Source organism: Acinonyx jubatus, chromosome D4, assembly GCF_027475565.1.
Source record: "Acinonyx jubatus isolate Ajub_Pintada_27869175 chromosome D4, VMU_Ajub_asm_v1.0, whole genome shotgun sequence".
NCBI lineage: Eukaryota > Metazoa > Chordata > Mammalia > Carnivora > Felidae > Acinonyx > Acinonyx jubatus.
The window spans coordinates 26,020,265-26,037,229 of record NC_069391.1 but is presented as its reverse complement, the minus strand read 5'-3'; the positions used below and the strand labels follow the sequence as shown (position 1 = coordinate 26,037,229).

The 16,965-nt window shown below is 43.0% G+C and overlaps 1 protein-coding gene and 1 long non-coding RNA gene across 14 annotated transcripts in view; one reads left to right on the top strand and one right to left on the bottom strand.

Annotated features, from left to right (window-relative positions):
* The window catches only part of ZNF462 (zinc finger protein 462), a 139,000-nt gene that overhangs the window by 72,356 nt on the left and 49,679 nt on the right, over window positions 1-16,965 (top strand). For all 13 annotated transcript variants that reach the window (XR_008291049.1, XR_003412774.2, XM_027034765.2 and 10 more), the window contains one exon: window positions 1,801-1,992. Coding sequence is in view for 11 of the 13 variants with exons in the window: in XM_027034765.2 (XP_026890566.2) it covers window positions 1,801-1,992 (192 nt within the window). In the remaining 2 variants the exon portion in view is untranslated. The remainder of the gene's footprint in view (window positions 1-1,800; window positions 1,993-16,965) is intronic.
* LOC113592828 (uncharacterized) lies at window positions 6,996-16,848 on the bottom strand. The gene is made up of 3 exons (XR_003412778.2): window positions 16,678-16,848; window positions 15,669-15,847; window positions 6,996-7,131 (listed from the first exon to the last, which is right to left on the bottom strand). It is a non-coding gene; the product is annotated as an uncharacterized LOC113592828 (long non-coding RNA).

The window sequence follows — 16,965 nt, the reverse complement described above, 5'->3', positions numbered from 1 at the left end:
CTTATTATCTGAAGACCACTGTTGTTAACATTTGATAACATTTCCTTTCAACCATTTCCTCTATAATGATTTTTTAACAGTTGTGATTATAATTTAATCTACAAAATATTGTGCCTTTTTATTTGTTTTTCTGAGTGTCAGGATTTTATTTTTTTGCTGCTTTTTATATTATAAATTCTTATATATTCCACCCTTTAAAATATTTATAAATTCTTCAAGAATTTATTTTAATGAATGATCATTCATCAAGAAGCTGTGTTGGTGTTTACTTAATTGTTTCCATACTCCTGGAAATCCCTATGTATTAAAGGGTATTTTCTAGGGCCACCTGGGTGGCTCAGTCGGTGAAGTATCCGATTTCAGCTCAGGTCATGATCTCACGGTTTGTGAGTTCGGGCCCCATGTCAGGCTCTGTGCCGACAGCTCAGAGCCTGGAGCCTGCTTCAGATTCTGTGTCTCCCTCCCTCTCTCTGCCTCTTCCCTTCTTGCACTCTGTCTCTCTCTGTCTCTCAAAAATAAACATTAAAGAAAATTAAAGAATATTTTCTTAATTGGAACTCTGAGAAGTGCAGCTATCTAGCTGCAAACGTGAGCATTCTAAGCCTATTGTCATAAGAAAACAAAATTGCTTTCTGAGTCGATGTAACCAGTGTTTGTCCAACAACATAAGCATGCCCCTTTCACAACCTGGCTTTTTAAAATGTGGTTAATTTAAAAGCTGACTTAGGGCAAAGGTAAATCATTGTCTCGTTGGATCGTAGTAATCTGTGCCATATTTCAGTGGTATAAAAATAATTAAAAATGCCTACTTTTACTGAAATGTCCTGTTTATAGAAGAATATTGGAGATACGCACACACACGTTTATACATATACAACTATCTTGCTCTCTTTTAAAGAAATGACTTCAGGCGCCTGGGTGGCTCAGTCAGTTATGCATCTAACCCTTAATTTTGGCTCAGGTAATGATCTCATGGTTCATGAGATCAAGCCCTGTGTTGGGTGCCGCACTGACAGTGTGGAGCCTGCTTGGGATTCTCTCCCTCTCCTTTCTCTCTGCCCTTCCCCCATGCATGCATGCTTTCTTGCTCTCTCTCTCTCTCTCTCCCCTCTCCTCTCCTCAAAATAAATAAATAAAACTTAAAGAAATGACTTATTTTTACTCATTTCTGCACTATTGATCAGGTAGGAACATGGAGTTTTATGCTGAGGTTTATGAACTGCTACCAAAACAAACAAAAAAACCCCTAAAAAACTAGGATGTGTGGAATTGAGGAGGTGTATAGTCAGCGAAGACGTAAAGAATGAAAATAGCACAATAGAGTTTGTGCTTAGTTACCTTGTGCTTGGAAAGCCCCTGATAGGCTCTTGGAGTAAGAATTAAGTGTATTATATTCTGCAGATGATAAAAAGCGCCCTGGAATGAAAGCCAACATGGTCCTTTCAAGTGGAGAGGGAGAACGAGAGACTGGGACACCTTTCTGAAGGAGGGATCATGGGCATTTGGTTTCACTCCCTGTTGGGGAATCAGTTCATAGGCTCATCCCTGTAAGTAGAGCACGAAATGAAGAGGGACCAGGGCACTTGATCACAGAGCTCATTGAAGAGTTTCAATCCCAGAGGAGTGTTGTGTTTGTGGGAAGGGGCAGGTAGTTGGTCCGTGAGGGCTTCTTAGACCATGAAGTTGCAGAGATACTTCTGTCTTCTCTCGCATGACTTAACTATGTCATTTTGTTTTCCACCCCACCTTATACCCTTCCCTCTTTTTCGTGTTCTGCCCCTTCCCGCCGTCGTCTTCCAGGTGAACATGCCTACAAGTGTTCTTGGTGCTCGTTTTCCACCATGACAATCAGCCAGTTGAAGGAACACTCCCTCAAGGTCCACGGAAAAGCCCTGACCCTCCCCAGGCCACGGATTGTCAGTCTGCTCTCCTCACACGCTCACCACTCCTCCCAGAAAGCCACCCCTGCCGAAGAAGTAGAAGACTCTAATGGTAATATTGGGCTCCCAAGCCCCAGCTAACCACCTAAGGTTGAGGAGGGCTGGGATCAATTGCCAGTCATTCTTTCTAGAGGAAAATCGTATGCAAAAACCTGACGGTTCAAGTGAAGGAAGAAATGTGGAAAGGTTGAAACCGTAGAGAAATTGGAGTGGGAAGGTGAAGTGCCCTCGGTGGGTGTCTGGTGCTGCGGCATAAATGTCAGTCTAGACTCACGCGAGCGTTGGCTGTGTGGATGGACTAGAGTTGGAGTCTTCCGTGTGGTTGCAAGCAAGAAAGTGGATAGGACGCCAGGCAGACTTATTTCATTGTTTACTTAGTTACTTACTTATGTCCCGTCTTGTTTCAAAGAGCAAAAACAAAAACAAAACCCATGAAGTATGTCTGGGTGCCCCTCTCCGCTCTATAGGAAACAGAGGAGGAGAGGGAAGGGGGAGTGGATGGGGCAGGTATGTCTGATTCCGTCACAAGATAATTTGGGGGTAATGTGATTTCTTAGAGCCAGAGGATGTTAAGGAAGTAGCAGTTGGGAGGAGGGTCTAACTGCCCAGGCTTGGAGCTTCAGAAGAAATACAGGAAGCCATGGAGGACTCTCCTCACTGGCCGCGTACCCAAAGCTGTAGGGTGTGGGTGGAGCAAAAGGCTGGTTTATTGTTTTGACCAGACCAAGAAAAACAGAGGCGTTTTGGTCGTTCGGCTTACCTCAGGTGACCGCGGAATCAGGTGCTGAGGACAGCAGGAAGCATGCAGATTCTCAGGGATGTGGAAGACCCGAGAGCTGCTCCTTCCCTGCCTCTCGTGCTCGAATCCCCTTTGCAGCACCTCCAGTAACCAGACATCTACTACCAGCTCGAGTTCCTCCCAGTCTGGGAATGAACTGTTCCCAAGGTCTACTGTTTCATTCTTGGGAGGAGCTTAGTGGGACTGGAAGGAAAGTTCATGGGCTCTTTGCAACAAAGGCTTGGCTTCGAGTCTGACTTCTCTCAATGCCAGTTGTATTTTCCCGGGCAGTCTTCTGCATGCACATAGAATCGGATAACGATACTCCCTCCACTGATTATCTTGAGAGATTAAGGAGAAAAGGCACACGCATTAAACGCCCAGCACATCTGACACATGGTGGGTATTCAATACATGGTCATTTCATTGCTGTGATTTTCATCCTTTCATTGCACTTTTGGCCTTTGGGGCCATTTCTAAGAAGTATGAATTTGGAGTTATCTAAAGGTTTAAAAAGATAGTCTCTTCAGGTAACCTGCAGATCTGACAGCCCAACATGTCAACGTGGTCTGATTATCAGATTATCAAAAGAGTCAACGAATAATCTTCCTTCGTGAGGTCTGCAGAAAGACAGTTGTGGAAGAAGGGCAGGGGAGTTCCGAGACTAGAGCTGCCTTTATTGAGTTAGGGAACTTGGTGGCCTCGCCTTTTCAGTCATCAAATGCTGTGTTAAACACAAGTGCTCCTTACCAGTATTCCTGTCTTAAAGGACTTTGGTTTAACAAGGATAGGCTTTGTTATTATGACTGTGGCTTGTAATAAAGTGAATCTTCTCAATTGCTGTGTATTAGTTTAAAGTATAGGAGGAAGTCTGGTGCATATTGTTGTTGTTTTCTTGGAAAACTTGGAGTCTCAGAACTGGGGGGTGGGGGGCGGGGGATGAGGCAGGGAGCACATGTGAAATAGGACCTTGAGATTCTCTTCATCGGAAGAGATTGGTACGCTACAACAAAGGGCAAAATATCATTGGACGCAAATTGTAGGATATTTATTAACATGATTTTTAATTAAGTGTGTTCATCTGAAATGGATGCTATACCTGCGGAGCCATTTGGGTGAAATTGATCCGTCCACACCCCATTTCCAGCAAGGGCTTTTCCTGGGACCTTTGTCTCAATAGCACACCTTTTTTTCCCCTTTGTCCTCCTCCCTTGAAAGGTGGGCGTCAGTCACAGGGCAAGGGAATCCCACAGATCCCTCACTGTACCCGAGACCTTACTCTGCCAAGAAGCTGCACTGGGCACGGAAGAAGCATAAATGAACACAGAACGATTCTGGTCCTCTGACAGCTTAAGACCAAACATATAGAGGAGACTGTCAGCATGGTTTTGAACCAACCATAACCCTAAGCCTGAGGTCTAACCTTTTTGGGGAGTGATTTCAGATTCTTGGAAGATGAGGTCAGGACCTTGGGGTGGGTGGTTGCAGAAACATGATGGTAGGATATTAACTTTCTGCTGAACACAGAGAGTCTGTCTTTATTCGAGCACAGGAAGATAATTTGCAATATATAAAAGTGTTTTCTTTTCCCTTCTGTAGAAAGAACACAGCGACCGTGAAAGCCCTTGGTGGCAGCTCTGTAGTGAGGCCCACACAGAAGTCATTGGACCTACACCATTTTTAATGTATATAAATAACCTTTATCAATGGGTCAGCGATGATTAGTTTAATTTGATTTAAAAAAAAAAGCTTGATTAGAAGGCGGGTAAACAGAAAGAAGACATCAAATGGGCTATTCTCATGAGCGAGTAACTCCATGGAAAGAGTAATAGTTTATTCGTTTAATAAATACTGTCTTGAACCGTTGCCGTGGGTCTTGCCTAGTTTTGGATGCCCAGGAATGACCAAAGAGGTTTGAGACTGGGGTGACTATTTGCTAGGGGGCTGAGTGGTGGATTCCTAGAAACGACTAAGTCTGGGGCATGAAAAAACAGCTGTGGGGCTAGACAGTAGCCTGTAAATCATGCCTTGAATGGTGTTTGAAACACGCATGTGAAATCCAATTGCACATTTTAATAGGGAGAAGCTGTGGGGCTGTTGGCTCTCAGTTCGGGTTTCCCACACTGCAGATGCCAGGACATTGTGAACACAGGCACCGAAAATGTGTTGCAGGCCTGGGGGGAGTAGAGATCCATAAAACCAGGGAAATCACCAGTGTGTCCTTGGCTTTCCGATTCCCTAGCGAGGGATGTGAATAAAACTAGTTGACATGCTCACTGTTATTTGCAGTGGTCAAATGCTTGCAGTCTTGAGAGCGAGCCAGTCTTCTCTGGCAAGAGGAAACAGGCTGAGAAAAGAAGGTTCTTCCAAAGCTGCTTTCCCTCCCAGCCTGGAGGGAGGGAGGGAGGGAGGGAGGGAGGGAGGGAGGGAGGGGATCTGAGAGAAGGTGGAGGGGAGGCTTCACCCAGCTGCCTGGCCACACACCAGTTCTGTACATAAACAGGGCTCTTGGGCTCTGGGCTGTCAGTCTTGACATGTTTCACCAGCACAAGAATCCTTTCTATATTCTCTGCGATCAGTTGTTGGAAGGAAAAGCAACGGTAGTTCTGTGTGTAGGATAATGGGAAATGACACATAATTGCTATTCTAAACAATGCATTAAGGGGAAATCATAAGGTTGTCAACAAAAGGAAGTGCATTCTGTGTTTGTGTTTACTGGGTTCCTTCTGCCTTATAAAATATAGGACTGGTTTTATCACGCTTTTTCCAAGTCTCTGCATTCAGTACAGAAAAATACATAGATACGCACTTCTATAAAATCACAAAGAAACTAGCATAGCAGAGTTTAGTTAGGAGATTTGTTTGGGTCTCAGAAGCTGTGCGATACATGGGCAGTGGCCATGTCATTTAAAGTTGAGCTATATGCTTTGTAAGTCAGGCCAGTGGTGACATTTCCTTGTTCTCCTCCCTTGAATTTTCCCGAAAGAACAGATTATTTTGTTTCTTCTGTCTACCCAGATACGCTGTGTGGAACTGCCGACTTTAGGAATAGCCACTGTGATGTGTTTAAAACAAAAATTAAGACAATAAGACCAGGTGGGGCGCCTGGGTGACGCAGTCGGTTAAGCGTCCGACTTCAGCCAGGTCACGATCTCGCGGTCCGGGAGTTGGAGCCCCGCGTCGGGCTCTGGGCTGATGGCTCGGAGCCTGGAGCCTGTTTCCGATTCTGTGTCTCCCTCTCTCTCTGCCCCTCCCCCGTTCATGCTCTGTCTCTCTCTGTCCCAAAAATAAATAAACGTTGAAAAAAAAAATTAAAAAAAAAAAAAAAAAAGACAATAAGACCAGGTACAAAATAAATAAGGTGAATGAGGATAATATAGTTCTTCAGTCAACCTGGGGAAAACACCATGAACTTTTGGTCATGCTACCTTTTTCTCTTTACAGTGTGGGTCTCGATACAGTCTGCCCAATGGGGAAGTCTATATGCTGTTAGGAATTAGCAGAAAAATGTTGTAAGGAGCTTTGTGATTTTTTTTTTCTGTTAGTAGAAGATTTTTCTGTTAGAACTTTTCAGTTGGCTTTTCTATTCTTTTTTTTTTTAATTATAAACATTTTTTAATTTTTTTTAATGTTTATTTTTGAGAGAGAGAGAGAGAGAGAGAGAGCGCGAACACAGGCAGGGGAGGGGCAGAGAGAGACGGAGACACAGAATCCGAAGCAGGCTCCAGGCTCTGAGCTGTCAGCACAGAGCCCGACGTGGGGCTCGAACTCGTGAACTACGAAATCATGACCTGAGCCCAAGTTGGGCACTCAACCGACTGAGCCACCCAGGCGCCCCTACTCTGGTAACTCTTCTATTGATGATTTCCTCAGTGCTCTGTTGCACTCATGGGTATGCTGTTGGTTCTGTCCCCTGGTTTCTAATGGGGACAGTTAGGTATAAGTACATATTGAATACTTCTTTTGAATGACCAGCGGTTTCTTGGAGACATCACAATTTTCAATTCAGTTAATTTATATTGAGTCCCTTATGTCTAAGTAACCCCACAGAACCAAATTTAGGGGGGTACATTTATTTCATTCCCATTTAAGAGTAAAGTGCAAGAGGCAAATCTCGTAAAGATGAACCCTCAGAGACTGCTTTAACAGAGATTTTTCTGATATATTCTGGGAGAGGAAAAGACCTACCTTGATGAAGTGTTTTAAACAGGTCATTGTTCCCTGTATAACCACACCTTCTCTAGAGGTGGGAAGCCGAAGGTTGAAACACAGTATAAGCCTTTCTAACTCTCAGAAGGACACAGCAAGTGTAGTAGAGCTGGAGAGGTGTGACGTTATTAGTGTGGTCACCTGGTAGCAGAGCCAAATGTACACAGTCGTTGACCCTGGAGGCGGCTGGCTTGTTCTCCGTATCTTTGAAAAAAAACAAAAAAACAAAGCAAAACAAAATCGTGTTTAGTTGCAGTGAAATCCAAATCCAGAGAAGCTGTAGAATGAAACTGACCAACAGAACTCCTGGGTCAATAACATCTTCTATTCTACCCCCAAATTTTGCCCGCCAGGATTTTAACACAATGTATTGGTTAGAAGAGATGCTTTTTATGAGACTTATACTGGGTAATTTATAGATAAGCCAGGGATGGGCAAACTTTTTCTGGAAAAGGCTAGATAGAAAATATTTCCAGCTTTGTGAGCCATATAACCATAAACACTGTGTAAGTAAATGGACTTGGATGTGTCCCAATAAAACTTTATGTACAAAAACAGGGAAGGCCCAGATTTGGCTTCTGGGCAGTGTGTCGCTGACCTCTGCCCTAGGTAACTGGGGGAGGAGAGTGGGGATTACAGCAATACCCATGAAATTAATCCAGTCTTTAATAAATGTCATTATAACCTTTATATTTAACGTGGACTAGTCCTAGATGCCACCTAAAACATAACTTGACCTAAATATATTCTTTATTTCATATGTGAAATGTAGGACATTAGATAGAATTTTTTTAAATATTAGCCCGTGAATTACATTTAAGCTTAAAAGAAAATCTTCTCTAAGAATTATGTTGAGTCTAGCGCCAAGCTATCAACTCATTTAACCTTGACTGCGGCAATACCTGACACTTAAAAATTAAGATCTGAGATGCCTGCTTTTCAAAGAGAAGCTTTTCAGATTTCTAAATAGGTCAGACATAAAATTCAACCTTTAAGAGGATCCAATTAGTTGCTAGGGCATCAGACCTTCCACACAGGTTCCAATTGCAATCAGATTTCTCTTGGGGTGAAAGAAAGAAGAGGTGGTTTCTTTAAAAATGACAATAATGAAATGGAGACTCTAGAGTGAATAATTCTGAAGCATAAAGATTTACACCATTTCTAGCACATGGGATACAAGGCATAATTTTAATGGCTTGACCGTAATTTTTAATAGGTTCTGCTGGTCACAAAATTATCTGACCAGAGAATACTAACCTTCCCTTTTTGACATCAGACTTTCTACATTAAAACATGATCTAGAGTTTATTTTAATGCTTCTTATGAAGAATGGCATTTCTACTAGAAAGATTTAGAGGTTTGCAGCTTCAGTGGTGCAGTGGTACAGATGATTCTGTATCTTCTGTTGCACGCCCAGCAATCTTTGGACGTGAAGCTGTTAGAACTTGGTGTCAGTGGCAAATTCGAAACCTCCAGAATCACCACCACCCCAAAGTCAAGTATCATGTGAAAGACCCTTCCCAGAGAACCCACCTGCCTGAGATTTCTGTGACTTTTTGAATTAGCCACAGTTTCATGTGCCAAGGATTAAAGAACATTTCAAGTGTAAGCTTTCTGTGTCCTGGGAACTTAGTCAACTAACCCATCTCCCTCTTCTCATGCCAAGAAAAACATTTGTTCATCAGAAATGTAAGCATATACTACTGAACTCATTCGGAGGTAGTTCCTAGCAACGCTGGAGTTTGCTGCATAATTCCACATCTGATTTTTGCATCTTTTGGTGGTTGGCTTAGATATTACCTTAAGTCTCCTAGAACCTACGTTGTGGGAAGTAACTAAAAGAAAGAAGAAATCTGCTTTATTCTTTGGCAGAAAATATGCTCTGCCGTTGATCAAATCATCTAACACCACTCACCTTGGTCTTTTTTGGAAAGAAAGAATTTTCCTGGTCTTCTCATTGCCTGCGTCAATTTTTCTTTCCCTGGAACTGGAGCTAGATATTTTAGCCCAATTATATTTGATATAAAATCCTTCAAACGAAGTCTTCTTGAGACTTGTGATTCTATAGGCCCTCTCCTGTCTTTCAAATATTGTTCTGCACGAGAGGATTTTACTCAAGCAGAAGGGAAGGGTATTGGATTTGGGGGAGCCAGCAAGAATGAGCCATGATTCAGAGGTAGAGATCCTAGGACAGTCTTGCTGGATCCAGCAGAAGGTATGTCCTGAGCAAGATGAGTATGTGAAAAAGAATGTTTTTTTCCCAGTGTAGAGATGGGAAGAAGATGCTAGAAATAATCTTTTAGAAACAACTATTAGTTATTTTAAAAAATAAATTGTATGAGTTTTGATGGTACAGCCCAGGAAAGCATGTGCAGATGATACACACATTTTCTTGACTCATTCATCATCCTAAAGACTATCCTGTGGAAAAAATCCCAGTGGTGGTGGTTAAATAAAAATGGCAAGGTAAGTAATGGCCAAAGTGACGTGAGAGGTTCAGGTAGGAGGGTCTGCTTGCTTTTTGCTGAATTCAGTCCCTTGTAGTCTGTGCCCAGGAAGGGATAACTTCCTGTTATAGGGGCTTTTTACTTTGCAAGCAGTTTCAGAGTCATGAACTTGAGTACGGGGCCCAGCTAAGGTTTTATTTACCAGTATACTGCTCTTCTAGATGTCATTCAAGGGTTAGGTTCTTCAGCTTCCTCAGGGACACAGAATATTCTTAGATGACTCATGCAAGCCACTCTCCTTATGTCATCTTTTATTTTCATGCTCTGTGAGCCCTCCACCAAGGCGACAGTGATAGCTAGTCCAGCATCAGGGCCTTCTAAAGAACCCCTTAATCTAGTCCTTTGCTTTTAAGCATCGCTGGCTATTTTTTCCTCCTTGACCAGTTTGAAAGTCATTCATTCTGGTTTTGTGATAAAGGGTTCTACATGTCTCTTGTTTAATTTCTAAGTGATAAAATTAATCATGATTTTTGTTCTTTAAATGCTGCTGATTGCCTCAAATTTGTCATCTGATTTAATGTGCCTGATGAATCAGAGGTACAAATTATTAGTCTCATTGTATAGAAAAGGAAACTAAGACACAGAGGAGCAAAATGGTGAGTCCAGGAGTCCTAAAACGCTTGTGCCCTTAATCTTTGTGTCATCTCATGGGAGTCTTGTAGCAGAAATGCACATCCACACATGATCCAGAGTGGCTAAGATCCAACCGCCTCTTCTATGTTTGGAGACCCTGAAATCTTCCAAAAGAAACTAGAGGCAAGTTTTTATTATTGACTGATATTTAGAGCTTAAATTGTTGGATATACAGATAGCATTCAGTTAGAAGCGCAGAATAGAATGAAGTTGGAAATGGTGCATTTGGATTTCAATAGTTCTAGCCATGGAGAGAAGAAATGGAAAGGTCATAGAGGGCTTCTTGGAAGAGGTAGGGCTCAGGCTGGGCCTTGAAGGATACCTGAGTTTTACCCAGGTAGGAGGCAGTCCATTCAAGGTGGGAAGAGTATCCGAAGTGAGGAAACCTACAGAAGGAGGGATCCTAGGACACAAAGAGACCAGGCTGGCTACAATGGAGGGTGTATGTTCCTGAGAAGGCAGTTGGTGAGGTGAGGAGAGGTAGAGCCAGACTACAGTGGTACTTAGTACCAGGAAGAGGTCTTTAAATTAAAGATGCAGGCTGGGGGCGCCTGGGTGGCTCAGTCGGTTGAGTGACCGACTTCGGCTCAGGTCATGATCTCACGGTCTGTGAGTTCAAGCCCTGCATCGGGCTCTGTGCTGACAGCTCAGAGCCTGGAGCCTACTTCCGATTCTGTGTCTCCCTCTCTCTCTGCCCCTCCCCCGCTCATGCTCTGTCTCTCTCTCTCTCTCTCTCTCTCTCTCTCTCTCTGTCAAAAATAAATAAACATGAAAAAAATTAAAAATAAATAAATAAATAAAGATGCAGGCTGAACAGGGAAGACCAGTAGCAACAGCAGCAAGGGCTCTGGCTCCTTTGGAAGCAGGAGGGTACTTTTGAACTAGAGGGACAATCAGCTAGCATCTGTAGTCTTTGAGAATGAATGTGGATTAGAAATACTTATGAATAGGGGTGCCTGGGTGGCTCAGTTGGTTAAGCATCCGACTTCGGCTCAGGCCATGATCTCACGGTCCGTGAGTTTGAGCCCCGCGTCGGGCTCTGTGCTGACAGCTCAGAGCCTGGAGCCTGCTTCGGATTCTATGTCTCCCTCTCTCTCTGACCCTCCCCCGTTCATGCTCTGTCTCTCTCTGTCTCAAAAATAAATAAACATTTTTAAAAAATTACACTTTAAAACAAAAGAAATACTCATGAATATTAGTTCTCTTTTCAGATGCCTACTGTAGATTGAGGCAGCTGGGTGGCTCAGTCGGTTAAGCGTCTGACTTCGGCCTAGGTCATGATCTCATGGTTCATTAGTTGGAGCCCCGTATCAAGTTCTCTGCTGTCAGCACAGAGCCTGCTTTGGATCCTCTGTGCCCCTTGCTCTCTGCCCCTCCCCCACTCATTCATTCTCTGTCTCTGTCTCTCTCCCTCCCTCTCACCCCCTCCCTCCCTCGCTTTCAAAAATAAACATTGAAAAAGTATAGTTTAAAAAAATGCCTGCATAGATTATTCGTTTTGATTACAAAAGTAACACCTACTCAAAATTAAGGAATAGCTTCGTGGCAATACATAACGTAAAATACTAGCCTTAATGCCAGCCTTTTTGTTTCAGTACCTGAATTAATCTCTATTAACAGTTTGCCGTAGAGTCCTCTAGTGTTTGTTCTATGCATATAAACATAGGTTCTATGCATATAAACATACGGACCATAATATACAAACCAGTTTTTTTCATGTTTTTCCTCTCACTTGATAAGTTCTATTATTGCTTGACTCTTGATATTTTAAAATACGAGGGTCTGTATCTCAAAACAAACAAAAATGATTCCCCTTCATAAAATAAATACTGTGTACTTATGTTTCCATTATGTATGGGGGGGGATGTGTTTAGGTTGGGATTCTCAGAATTAGATAAGACCTTTGTGGTTTTGTCAGTCAAAAATCCACTAATTGTGTTAATTTTAAGGCTGGTCCATTGCCTAAGAAATTTCTTAAGTAAAGTTTTTTTTTCCTACTGCCTAAGGCTTAAAACATTTGAAATATTGGCAAGTTGTCCATAAGTTAAATGACAAAATCAAGATTGCAGACTGTCTAGACTGTTCTGAGTATGAGCTATAATGAGATTTTGCTAGGTGATAAATATAAAATATGCCGGGTAGCTTCTGACCCTCATATTCACTTCCAGTACTAGACTTGCCAAATATTCTTGTAATTGTCACTTATCGCATCTGTCTCCCCAGCTAAACTGTGTGCTCTCTGAGGTCAAGGACTGTTTCAGAGCCCTGGCAGTTTGGCAGGCCATTCAATAAATATTTGTTGGTTTGAATTAGGGCCGCAGAAGGAACCACACATGAGGGAAACCGACAGAACAATAGTCTATATGTAGAAAAGCCTGGGAATTTTAGTGACTGAGCTCAGCTGTGCCACATAATGTTTGGAAAAAGCCAGTGGAATCGGGCTTCATGTGTACCATGCTATGCTGTCCTACACTGCTGCACATTTCCTTGGTCAACCTGTCTCTGCCAGTTAACTAACTTTGGCCTTCTCCCTACTGACAGCGCCATATCCCTTTCAACTTTATTCAACCAAAGTGACTAATCTCTTTTCCTCTAAGTGGCCAAGAAGAGTGAACATATACCTTACTCTCTGCCACCTCGTGAGAGTATGTGTTTCTTTCATTTAATGGTCCCTTTTCGAATGCCTGCTCTCTGCTTATTTCTTTCTCCTCACCTTCTGGAATGTTCTTTTTCTTTCCTCAGTGAACTCTGGGCCAGGTTCACAGCTTCCCTTCTTACTCCAGCCATGACCATCGTGCTCTGGAATTCCAATATACTAAGACTTGATGATAATGACCCGACAAATAGTTGATCTCTTCAGGTAGGGAGACTTACCTCCTTGGTGATTAAGCTTCAACCACCATTCCCCTGTGGCTGAATTTACCATTACACAGTGCTTCACCTCCAGCATCTCAAACGCTTAGTTCTCTCTGACCTCTCTACCCAACCCAGGCCCTGGAAGTTAGCCATTTCAGGGGGGTTTCTTCAGCATCCTGTGTCTCGAACTCCCTTGTCCTCCTCTGGTGTCCAGTTTGTCAGACCCGAACCCTGAAGAGCCCTCACTCCACTTCCTCTGATGTTAGCCATTCTTCCTGGCTCCAATCCTAGGCTTTTCCGATGTGTTTTCAAGGTTATCTTTGTTAACCACAAATCTGATTTATTTTCAAGAATAAATTTGAGCTTATTCAGACTTATCCCTTTACAACGCCAATTTACCTGTAAGTATTCCAAGTGTTTCTCTTGAGTAAAAGAGACCGGAATGGAGTCACAACCACTGTGCTGGAAGTTGCAAATAGCTTCAGTCTGTCTTGCCTGCCCCAAAGCTAATAGTGGACAAATGGCGGGAGCAGCTATGTGGGTAATAGCCATGCCAGTCACAAATGATTATACTTGTGCATTGTGATTTTACTGTTACTCTGTTTTTTGGTTGTCTAAAATTTTGCCCACGGGGAAGTTCTTAATTAGGAATACAGAGAGGGGAAGATGAAGAAATGCACTTCTACCTTGCACGCACCAAGAGTAACGCCACCAACGTGTCCATTAGAAGAGACCATTGTGATAACTAAATCAAAGGCAGTGAAGTATCAGTAAAATTCCCGACTGACACGGTGAGAGTGGTAAGTCCTACATACTGTTATGTTAATAATAAAAGAGGATCATTTTTGCTAGTACATTACAGTATATTTTTGCATTTTTGTTATGTTACCTACATGGTGGAATACTGGATAACCTAACTCTTTAAAACATTAAATTCAGTGTAAAAGATGGATTTATTTTTTTCTCCTTATACTTTTTCTATGACATTATTTTTATGCGCCTCTATCCCTGTAGCGTAACAAAAAGCTTTATAGTACCTTTCACTATATTTCTCCCTCTTCTAATTTTCTGGGATATTATCCAGATCACAGTTAAGCCTAGGGAAGAATGTTAAGAACATAGATTTCACCTGTTTTGTGTTGTCATAGCAGCAATGAGTTTCAGAACTATGGGATGGAGGTCTGATAGCTCTGTGAGGGTCAAGGGCAGGCTTAATTAAGATTTTATTTATTTATGTATTTATTGACCATTTTCTTGTTTTAAATTTAAATCCTAGTTAGTTAACATACAAAGCAATTTTGGTTTCACGAATAGAATACAGTGATTTCATCACTTACATAACAACATCCAATTATTGGCCATTTTCTAAATTGAGAGAAGGCAAAAGAAAAAACCATGTACGAGAAAGAAGTTTTGAAAACTACGATACCAGGCAAATTGGTGGTTTTCATGCTAATCATCAGAATCCCAATAAAAGGAGGTGACTGTACTTGAGCTGGCCACATAAAGCCATATAAAGTTGAGAAGTGCTAAGGGACACGGGACCAGACCCTTCTTGGCAGACCAGGGGGAGCAGCTCTTGAGCCTCTGGGCTTCCGGTGTCTGGAAGGGCCATGAGGGTTAACGATACCAACGGGTCCGCAACATTTGATGACACGTCAAGCCTGTCCCAAGTTCTGCCTGGGGATTCTGGTGGCCATGGCTTCCCTCAGGCACTCACACTCAGGAAACGTCCAGATGTTCCACAGAACCTCTTTCCCAGCTCGTAACCGTTTATTTTCAGTGGAATTTAGGAGGTGTGCTGCAGTACTGACATTGGGCGGGACTCTTTTCTGTATCACTGGCTTCATTTAAAAAACTTTTTAATGTTTATTTTTGAGAGACAGAGAGACAGGGCGCGAGTGGGGAAAGGGGCAGAGAGAGAGAGAGAGACAGAACCCGAAGTAGGCTCCAGGCTCCAAACTGTCAGCACAGAGCCCGACGCGGGGCTCAAACTCACGGACCGCGAGATCATGACCTGAACCGCAGTCGGACGCTTAACCGACTGGCACCCAGGTGCCCCTCGCTGGGTTGATTTAAAAAAAAATTGGGGGGGGGGGGGCGGCGCCTGGGTGGTTCAGTCACTTAGGCATCCGACTTCGGCTCAGGTCATGATCTCACAGTTTGTGGGTTCGAGCCCCAGGTCGGGCTCTGTGCTGACAGCTCAGAGCCTGGATCCTGCTTCGGGTTCTGTGTCTCCCTCCCTCTCTCTGCCCCTCCCCCACTCTCACTTTGTCTCACTCTGTCTCTCAAAAATTAATGTAATAAAAAAGTTTAAAACAAAAATAATTTTTTTTTAGTGTTTATTTTTGAGAGAGGAGGAGGCAGACTGCAAGTGGGGGAGGGGCAGAGAGAGAGGGAGAGACAGAATCAGACGCAGACTCCAGGCCCCACGCTGTCAGCACAGAGCCCGACAGGGGGCTTGAACCCACAAACCGTGAGATCATGACCTGAGCCAAAGTTTGATGCTCACCCAACTGAGCCACCCAGGCGCCCCATCACTGGGTTCATTTTAACTGAGCAAAGCAACTGGAGCTTCTGAAAATTAGGGGCAATTGATCTTTTGGAAACCATTTCTGTGTATAGACCCTCTTTAATAACAGTTTGCCCTGGGGTGTTGGGCCCCTCAGTTTGAGGTCTGGCTTGAGAGCCACTATAGGTCCCAATCCAGAAACCCACCCACACTGTGGGCCATGAGACACCCACCTGTGCAGCCTTTGGCGAAGGTCCTATCCATTTCCATCTCTGCTGAGTGTGCTAAGGTAAACCATTTACCTTCTCCGAGCCTGTTTCTCGTGTGTAAAATAATGATGATGCCTCCTTTGTGGGGTTATTTCAAGGATCAAATGAGACAACATATGGAAATGCTTTCATATTTTAAGTTGCTGTAAGAATATTAGGTATTATTAAGGTAGTAAAATAGAAGTAGATTTCTTGTCAATTTAGAATCATTTGTCCTCACAAATAGATGAGGATAGATGAGGATTTTTTAACAGGAAAACAGGAAAAAAAAAATCATGTTTAGCCTTAGAAACTGAATGAAATTTCTTTACAGCAGGAGCTGCTTCTTTAGGAGTCTAAAATAACTCAGTGTTTGGAACGTGGTGTTTAATCTGGAGTCCTGTTGATCTAAATTTATTTGAACTTTGGGGCTTAATCGAATCCATCCACACAAGAAAGTCCTTAGCACTTGATGCTCTAATGGGCTGGTGAAATGCACTGATAAGTCCCAGTGTCAGACATCACAATTACCGGCCCTAATCAGTACATAGCTTTAATTAATGATAACTATAATTTACTGCATGTCTATTGATTGAGTGAGTACTTTACAAACATCTCATTTCATTTCGTCCATATGACAATCCCACGAGACAGGAACTTTTATCACCAGCTCCCTCCTGTTTTCGGAAGGAGGAAAAAAGGCCTAAGGAAGATCATGGTCGCCACCTGGCAGACTGGGGTCGGGGATGCATGTCCGTCTGATTCCAGAGCTCTGTTAGCTATGTCACGCCATTTCCCTAAACCTCAATTCTTAGATGTATTACTTTCCCCTTGGAGAGTCTGAAAGGGGGAGCTTTTGTGAGCCCCAGGAAAGTGCTCCTTGTTTGAAATACGAAAATCATTCTTGTGTATGACCTTCTGCAATTTGATCCTGCAATTGCAGTCCTAGCCTCCAAATCTCTTGGAAGAACCAATATTCTCAATTTATACTTACTCGCCACTTTATTCTTAAATTTATGGAATCCACGTTCTACCTTCAGCATTTCACTCAAACCACTCTCTCGTCAGGGACCTCATGTTGGCTAACTCCAGTGACGTTTTCTCTGGGAAAGAGTCTGTCCTTCCTGGTTCACACCTGCTACCTTCTCTTCCCTCTCCCCGTCCGGAATGCCTGGCCTTTGTGACTCTGGCCCCTACCATGGTAATGACATAGGTTGACGACGACTCCAGACAAACAAGTCCATGGCCTCTTGCTCCTGCCTCATCCTTCTTTTTTTGTCCG